General features: G+C 31.5%; 2 protein-coding genes across 2 annotated transcripts; both read right to left on the bottom strand.

The window, feature by feature from the left end:
* Nucleotides 1-2,456: 2,456 nt before the first annotated feature.
* On the bottom strand, nt 2,457-4,723 carry LOC132755574 (uncharacterized). The gene is made up of 4 exons (XM_060746459.1): nt 4,638-4,723; nt 4,192-4,334; nt 3,254-3,416; nt 2,457-2,640 (listed from the first exon to the last, which is right to left on the bottom strand). The coding sequence occupies exons 1-4, from the start codon at nt 4,678-4,680 to the stop codon at nt 2,591-2,593; spliced, it is 399 nt and encodes a 132-aa protein (XP_060602442.1). The 5' UTR covers nt 4,681-4,723; the 3' UTR covers nt 2,457-2,590.
* A 1,038-nt stretch (nt 4,724-5,761) lies between these two features.
* Nucleotides 5,762-8,992, bottom strand: LOC132755575 (uncharacterized). Its single transcript, XM_060746461.1, has 3 exons — nt 8,957-8,992; nt 6,992-7,370; nt 5,762-5,875 (listed from the first exon to the last, which is right to left on the bottom strand). Coding segments are annotated over exons 1-3 (483 nt in total). The 5' UTR covers nt 8,959-8,992; the 3' UTR covers nt 5,762-5,773.
* Nucleotides 8,993-9,746: the final 754 nt, after the last annotated feature.

Below are 9,746 nucleotides of genomic sequence, written 5' to 3' on the forward strand. Positions count from 1 at the left end.
GGTAGTTGTGAAAATATTTATCGAGTAAGATCATGACACTGTCAACGACATCTAATAAACGATATATATTAATCATTTATTTACACTGAATCGGAATATATTATTGATATAAGGCCCAAAACAAATACTTAAGTTTATAAAACTGTATTAGGTTAACGTTAACTTTGTCAGGTAGTTCTTTTTAATTTCCTTATACAAAAAAATACACGATAACAATAAATCAGTTTGTCAGTCGTATTCCATTAAATGTAAACCGAGCAGTACATGTACCTTTTTTCTTATACGTAATTTTTACACGCATGACAAGCAAAACATCATATAAACATTATGATTTTTTTTGTTTTTTTTGGTCTCTTGAATGACAGCCTATTTTTCATGCACGAAAAGGGTATATACATAAACATATGCTGACTGTTATTCATACCACTGAAAAATGTCAAGAGCTTAAATTGACTATCTCAATTATTTCGTGTTAACTTTATATAAATAACTAAGATAATCTATACTATTGTCGAAGTTGGTGAAACGGGGTTTGACAGTATTAATTGTTCAAAGGCACATACAGAATCTTTAAAGGCGTTGGTAATCGAGTATTTTTAATAACCTTTGAATTATTTTTCAGGTGTTGTAATAGAATTTTTTTATTTAAGTTTAAGGGAAACAGTAAAAAAAACTTTCACAGCAAAAGACATGGGCTTTCCTAGATGAAATGGCGGAAACAGAAGCAACCACTGAAATATTTAGTAAAAACTTAGTAGTTAAAGTATATATATTGCATATCCTAATCTTTTGTCACATTAAAGGGTAACTTCACCGTTTTTTTTTTCAAGCAAAACACCTGTAAAACCACGAGGACGGATTTAATGCCCGAGTCTGCAGTATGAGAGATTTTACAAAGTCCCAGGGCTTTTGTAGATAAATGCACGATAAAAGGTGTATTAGCGCTTCTCTTGCATAAAAATATGCATCTCCTTCTTTGGTTATTCCTACGCTGCATTTTTTTTATCTTTTTATTATGAGAGCTTAAATATATCTTTTTCTAGATTCTACAGTAGTTTTCTCTTTGAACACACAAACAGTAATGAACTCCGTAGAAGTTACTATACTGCAGTGTAGAAATGCAGCGAAAGAAATTTCAAAGTATTTTCTTTTTTGAAAAATGCTACTCTACATTTGTGTACCAAGTGTATTAAAGACATCAATACACGTCATAGTTGTGCCAGACTGTGATAATCGGCCCTGAAATGCAAAATGCCCTCGAGCTGAAACGGGGCCACGTTTGAATTTATCGAAAGATTTTGTAAATGGATTAAAACGGCGATAATCTCGATGTTTATTTCGGCTGTTGCGTTGTTTATATTACCGTTGAAGTTTAAAATTGACCATCATCGTGAAGAATTATATCTTCTGTGTCGATGGACCAAAGGATTATGTGAAAATATTGGAAATGGAATAAATTACATGGTGATGTTGACGGTAGGTGTGCGAATTTTTTCCGGCGAACATTTTTATCTTGTGTATTATTATAGACGTTGAAATATATATTTTTCAAAACGGCTTATATTAAGTTTTTGTGATATATATATGATCAGTACATGTTCTGGGATTGACAAATATATCTTTCATTTGGATTTTAAAGGCGTTTTAAGCTCCACACCCAAGTGTCTGTGCACTAATTGTCTTTTATTCAAAATACATGTGTTTATTTATACGAGCATTAAAGATTTTTCAGATTTCTGATTTCTTACACGGGAAAGGTGTTCTTTACGTTAACTTTGTTATAACATTTTATATATGGACATCGTGCTCATCCTTGCAATTGCATTAAACGTGTGTATACTGTGTAGCATTTAAGAAATCAACAGAGTCATACATATAAGTACCTTGATGTGTGTGCTGAGTGTTACGTGCTTGGTGTATACCGTTATTTTTACTTCCGTGTCATTCTAAAAAAAGTAATGGTAATAATAGACGGGACTATTTTTGAGAATATGCCCCTCTTTAAGATGCTAGGGGCATTTTTTAGTACAAGTGGTATTTTGGTATATTTTAACTCTTTAGGGTATGCTGAATCCGATCAAGGTGGATACTAAACTAAAAAACTTGTTATTGACCATTGAAATGGCCGTTTCATGTGACCACTAAAATGGCCGTCAAATTCCTTTATCATAAATGGATGAAATATCAAATAAACTTTTAAAGATAGGAAAAGCAATAAATTTGTCACAAAACATGTTTAAGTAAAAACAATTTAGGCACCAACACAGAATTTAAAAAAAAAAATATGGCTGAAAAAAATCCAAGAAAATTGACATTTTCTATCGGCCAAATATAGTCAACATGTATACTTAATCACAAAAATATCGAATAAAAAGTACAAGGCAATTGTAACATTTGTATCTTTTAGTTCCATTATAATGTTGGTAATCGTTTAACAAAATAATTCAAACAGAAAGAATGAGGAACGATATTTATTCGTCATTTGAATTTTTCAATGTATTGAATTTTACAAAATTCACAAACAAGAAACACTCATTTTCTGCAGTTTGCGAAAAAGCGTTACTCTGTTTACTAGACACCATATGACGTTTTATCCAGAAACTCCACTTTCAAACTCACTTGTCCCTGGTTTAGCACAATCTGGAATGAAACAGGACAACATAGCTACTTGTTAACTTAATATATTGCCAGATATGTGATGAAGATAAAAAATGTCTCTTAACATGTTTTACTATAATATATGAATTAAAAGGCTAATAAGTTATCTCACAAAAATCAAACTATTGATTCTTTTTTCTTTGCTTTTTTCAAGTTTTTTTTAGGGTGTGCATTTTTTATCTTCTTTTTTTCGAAAATGGTCTATACAAAGCTATGGTCTAATAAATGAAAAAATAACATAGATAATCATATAATATTGATCCTTACCTTTTAATCATATTAAAATATATATTCCGATCTATTTCTTTACTGTTATGTAAAATAATGTTTTATATAAAGACTTAGAGAATGATATTATTATTGGAAGGCCAAAATCTACAATAAAAACTGCTGCTAGAAACATAAATCCGCACCATGTTCATTTGTGCTTTTCATGCTTTATTTGTTCTGCTTTAAATTTGGAACAGTCAACAAACTAAGCTATCAAAAAAGATAGAGCCATAGAGCCTGGTCAGACTTCATAGGAATTATTGGCTCTATCCTAATGATAAAGGCGCTTTATTTTCAGTTCCTGCAGACATGATAACAACTTTACCATCGTTTTCCCACACCCATCTTATTTGGGGATCAGTTTCATCCACGAATTGTTGGCCGAGGCAGTTTTTGAACGTTTCTTCAATCAGTGTCCAATGAATGTCATCTAGTATAATGTCATCCCTCCTGACACCATTGTCATCATTAGATGAATCCCTCTGATCCTGAATAAAATAAACAGTTTACTGACTACAATATAATCTATACAATATTGAGCACGATTCCATTTTCCCGCCAAAAGTCAACAGCCATTTTTATAGATCTAATAATTAGTCCAGTAAAAGTCCTATGTTAAATGTTCCCGACTATTATGATAAAGTCCATAGTTACATCATCATAGTACCAGGTGCTTCTCTTGGAATTGAATATAAATTAAATTTAAAAGTTGCCAATCTTAGTTTCATAAACATTCAAAGAAATTTCTGTAACACAAGGAAAAATCCCAAACGTGAACGCCTAACGCTAAGAAAATGTTTGAATATTTATGTTTCCATTTCGCCCACAAAGCAAAAATATATATTAAGCTAAATATATAATATTGTTTACTAATGTTAATTATAATATGTAGAACTGTAATATAGCCTTTTTCCACTGTTTTAATATTATAATAAATACAAGTCTCAGCTTGCTCGTGGTAACCAAAATATGATATAAGCGATATTAAAATTGTACTTAATAAAATGAAATAATTACCTTTGAATAATTTCCATTAATAAAACGCAATTTTATTTGTGTTTATGGCAACCAATATATTTTGATATAATAGTGTGTAAGTTCAGAGACATAGATATCCGCATCTCTTGTAAGTTCATGTAAGTTCTTATACCCATATTAGTATTAAACATTCTAATAATTTACATTTAGACAAAATAAGAATAATGGTCGGTTAATCTTTAACGGTATGATTTTTATTAAGCATGTAATTTTTGTTACGTTTACCTTAAGCATTAAAAATATCTCTGAGTTTCGACATCTTCCCCTTATACTTTCGTTCACGTCATAACATATGTAAAAAATGACGTATCTCTCAGGATCAAAACTCACGAAGAAGTCTGCCCTGCCGCTTATAGCAAATTGATCACCTGCAAAATTGTTCTTTAAATAAACATATATCATGTAATATATCATGTTCTAGGATACAACGATGTTGCAAACGTAACTAAGAAGTATTAATCGTACAAATAAGCTGTCTGTGTAATGACGCTTTTAATAAACGCAAAACCATGACTTGATTTAAGTTTTTGCTTGATGGAATTTTTGTTTAACATTCTTATAAAGTAAGAAAAGAATGATTCCGGCGTCGTTATTAACAGTTACTGTAAAACAACACGCCTGAAAGAAGTACATATAGATTCAAAACTGAAATATATGTTTCAATGTACACACCCCGCTTGCGCCGTAGACTGCTTTATCACCGCCAATGTGCATGAATTGTCCGTCAATATACAAACAAGTGTTAGTAATATCATCCCTAAAGAAAATATAAAACATAATTATATGTCACAGGGTGAGAAAAATATGCAGCCTGCCCGGAACTCGAACCCGGGACCCTCGAAATACCGTTCTCTACCGACTAAGCCATCCGGCCGGCTTACACATTTTCTCCCGTTAATTAGTGAACAGTTCTGAACCGTGAAATACTCCCCTGCTATATTGAAATTCGTCTTCGAATTTCACAAAGTTAAAGAGCAATGTAAATTAAACTCTGAGCTATATCCAGCACGGTCCTCCATTGGGCGCCAAATGTCACAGGCTGAGAAAAATGTGCAGCCTGCCGGGACTCGAACCTGGGACCCTCGGAATACCGTACCCGCGTCTTTACCGACTGAGCTATCCGGCCGCTTACACATCTTCTCCCCTAAATAGTGAACAGTCCTGAACCGTGACATATATTACCAACATACAAAAATTGAAATAGAAATGCCTTTTAAAACGTTCAAAAAATGTAATACTAAATTGTAAGCGATATCTCTAAACGTGGCATTTCAGTTTTCCGCAAAAAAATATGAGAAATGAAAAGATTTATTCTAATTTATACTCGTACGTAAATTATCAATTTAATAATCAATTTTGATAAAGCAACTTCTTTGATTAATTGATTCTTTGTGCTACAAACATGTATATGATATATAAATTAATAGCAAATCAATAAGGATTAGACCTTTATTTAGGATAAGACATATATAAGCTTCAGCTTTCGGGTTATGTTCCTTTTTCATTCATTTTTGTGTTGTAAAGTTTTATTTGTAAATTGTTAAAAGTATACTTGTTTGAAATAAACTTTGTTTAAACTGTTAATTTAAAGAAAATTAAATAATTTTTCGTTACAATTTGGTAAAGACCCCAAATCGAAAAAAGGTTTTGGGGGGGGCCCAAAATAATTCCCAATAGGTGGCGGGCATTTAAAAAATTTTAAGAACTTCCCCCCATAATTCAAATTGAAATTTCTTATCGTTGTAATATATCCAAATTTGCATTTACCAAGAGGGGCTCCCTCGTTTTCGAAATGAAATGTAGAGTTTTATTTCTGTCCAAAGAGGGCATTAAATTTGTAAGATATTCCTGGATTTAATGGAGAATCGTTGTCAATAACATAAGGAGCGATCCAGTCCATACCGACAACCTAAAATGATAAATTGTTGAAGTAAACAAATTAATATCTGACATTTTTTTAATAAATTTCCAAAACAGTAAAATTAGGTTATTTTCAAAGGCATATGGTGGTTTCTTAAAAGATTTGTAACATAGAATGTCTATGTAATTTAATGTACATGAAATATTGTACAGAAAAGAATAAGATTTATATTTTTGGTGAGATTTAATGCTGACCCCCATTTTCAGGGAATATATAAAAATTTCTGAAATACGGATGCTGCTTCATTTTAATAAAAAATTTCAAAGTAAACGTAATAAAAAATCAAAAACAGCAAAATACAGTGCATTTCCGGATACAACAGTCGGGGGGGATTTGGGATGATTCCCTCGCAAAAACCGATCTCGTTATAAACGATAAAAAATGAAAGGAAAATAGAAGGAAAAGGGCCGGGACACAGTAGAATGTACATTGTAAGCGGTACCTCGTTAAAACCGATCTCGTTATAAGTGGAGTAGACTGTATATACCTCTATATTCGTACATTTTAATATGTAACATGATAACCTAAGAAAATCGTAAATCTGTTTTGAAGTAAGGAAAACGAAATTCAGTTATATTTTGTTAACGTGTCAATTGAGCAATAAAATAATAAAGATGTTACTAAATTCATTAAAATTGAAACATTGGGCTTAGATGTAGCAGCAGTAGGTTAAACCGTTCGAATATCCATGACATCCCGAATAATTCAATTCATGCCTGAACAAAGGTTCCCCTAGAGACAAATGAAAACAAAAGTTATACCAAACGCAGATTCTGTTTCATTTGATAACGTATGTACTGAAAAAAGAATGGAAAAATATTCTACACCTCTTGTGCGCCATTACACAAGGTCAAAAAAGCGGTATTCAGTATTTTAATCTTGAAGTCAGTTACACGGAATGGCTGGATAAACATAAGAAATCTAAGATGAGGTTCGGGGCATTTTTGACAGTTTTCACATACCATTTGATATTCAGTGACTGCGAGGAGTGAGTGATTGAGTCAGTTGGACATTTTACAGTAGTACATTTTCTTAACATTGAACTCAAGAACAAAGCTTTGTTGAATGTATCATTCATTATACAATAGCATTATCAAAACTTACATGCTGTAAAAACTGATCATTTGAGATGACGCACTCGTTTGGTGGTAGTCTGACACCGATTTCGGCAGCTAAGTAGTCATCCTCGTCACTTATAGGCATGCTTGCTGGTGGTGCTGTAGTCGTCGTGAATGGCATTGAAGTTATTCCAAATCCCGGCCGGTAATTAGGAAATCCAGGTCTATGTATTGGATATCCTGGTCGGTTAATTGGATATCCGGGTCGGTCTATTGGATATCCGGGTCGGTTTATTGGATATCTTGACCGATCTATTGGATATCTGTTGTTGAGTAGGCCAATATGAGAATTTCCACCTTGCAACACTTGTGCACCAACGCCATTACAGTATGACATGGACGCAACCAGGACTAACACCAGAATCCTGTAATAAGGTTGAACAGTTCACTAAATAGTATACATTAAATACACAAGAGCAAGAGAAAATATTCAAACCGTTGACATTTTTTTTGGCCCTGGAAAGAAGAAAACAGCTTGAAAAATTAAAAATTTTAATTTTTTTTTACATATTTAACAAAATTTTTAGGTTTGATGAAAAAACAATACGATTTTTCGGAATTTTCAACAACCCTTTTTATAAAATTAAGATAATTAAATACCTTTTTATTTCACAATTCAGCATTTCTGATTGCAAAAATTTATATCTTTAAATTTTATACCTTGTAATTTACTTTTACCCAAAAGTTAATGCAAAGGTAAATATGCGCTAGGTTTTCCTATGGCTATAGAAAGCTATACAACTTGCTTTTTTCCTACGTAGAGACGCCTGTACCTGAAATCATGCACGAAGGGAGAGTCCAGTTGTAAAGTTGAAAAAAGGGCCTTACTTTAAACCTAACGTAATAAACAATCAAACAAACAAACTCTCTTTAGCATGAAAATGAAGCTGGGAAGTTATAATGATTGTCTTGTCATAATTTTCGAAACAATTTTGATTGCTGTTTACCAATACAATATATGTAATTAGTGAAACTTGGTGCAGAACACAAAAACAGGCAACCATATAAATGTTGATGATAAAATAAGAAGACATTTTAGGAAGAAAACAAGTAAAAAGCACAATGAGAAAACATAACTGGTCAAAAACGTGTAAACATGAAAAAACATGTAAAAAATACTTTCTTTAGATATGTTAACAATAAAAATAAACTTATTTCTACAAAATATTAAAAGAGATCGGTAATGTTGTTAAGATGATTGTCTCTAACCCTAGGGATCGTGGGGTAACGATATTTAAACACTATAATAACAAACAGGAAGCGTACTCCGAGATTTTAAAATATCTATGTTCAGGTTATCTTAAATATAAAAAATAGATAAAAATTAAACTCGCAGTTCTATTCGATTTTATTTTGTATTGCTCATATTCTTTAAAGGTACACTACTGAGGTATTTTGACATGACAGGACTGAAAATAATTTTTCGAGATTAATGATACACTTTATGTAGAATTATACTCGTTTTCTCTGAATAATAATTTTAATTGTGAAAAATGACTCAACATTGAAAAGCCTTGCAACGCTTTTCATTTTCACTCAAATCGAGCAAGGAATAGCACAAAATACGATTTTCAATTTATTTCTGAATATATTTGTTATTTATCTTTTGTGCCCCCAGCTAATTTATGTACGAAATTAAAATTTTATGTTTTAGGCCTTTGGACCTCAGTGGAGTTCCTGCAAGCAAATTAGCAACAGAGTGTTTCCATTTTGTATTTCAAATATCGCATGATTTTTAGTTTTGGAAATAGTTAGATAAACAAAAGAGTTATCATGAAATATTCTACTTTTTTCTAAAATATCCATAAAGAAGATTTATCAACTCCGTCTCGATTTCTAATATGTTTAATTTTACATGTATGATAATAATCCCAAATACTCATCAATATATCAGTATTATCAATATCCATTTATGATCATTTTTTGAAAAAATATATTATAGAAGCCATACATCTTTGTTCACTTCTCTGTTCACGTCCAGAAATTTGTCTGACAGCGAGTTCAAGAAAGAAAAAATATATACAGATATTTGCATTTTCCGGTAGCCGAAAGCATTTTTTAACGTTACGTTACCACATATTTCCGCTCCATGACATGTTTTATGTATTATTTTAACCATAATATAATGATAAAAAAGTATGATAGATTGAGCCACTAAACTCGCTAAAATTTAGCTCATCATTTCATTTCTCTGTTCGTATAATGTACTGTTAAATTGTATTCAGCTGTTTTCTGTAGTGTACAAAATTATTGTTTGAATTTGAAACAAAAACAAAATAAAGTAACAAAAACAATACAAACAAACAAAATAGAATCAAAATATTTGTATGAATGAAACCTTGTTTCTAGCGGAATGGCACGTGCACGAAATCATTGCTAGACAGTTTAAACGTTGTATTCAGTATGTTTAATATTTATCATATATGTTAAATAAACAGAGGCAACCTCAGAGATTTGACCATGGTATGATGGAAGCAAAAGAATTGCACCTCTTACAATTCTTAGAACTAATATTGCATTAGATAAACTTTTATACCCCTTTAAACTTATAGATAATAGATTACCTTTAAGAACTGTATCAACGTGTTATCTACAGTTCTTTTTCCTGACTGGCTGCAGAATACTTCAATATAAGACACAACCAATCTTTGTCTTGCCAAATTCTTTCCTGTTTTTCACAATGTTAGGTTTGTTTTATATTGAAATCCCTAAATTTAAAGATGAATAGTTTTTTAAATTGA

Source organism: Ruditapes philippinarum, unplaced genomic scaffold, assembly GCF_026571515.1.
Source record: "Ruditapes philippinarum isolate M1 unplaced genomic scaffold, ASM2657151v2 ctg2146_1_1_1_1, whole genome shotgun sequence".
In the NCBI taxonomy this organism is placed as follows: domain Eukaryota; kingdom Metazoa; phylum Mollusca; class Bivalvia; order Venerida; family Veneridae; genus Ruditapes; species Ruditapes philippinarum.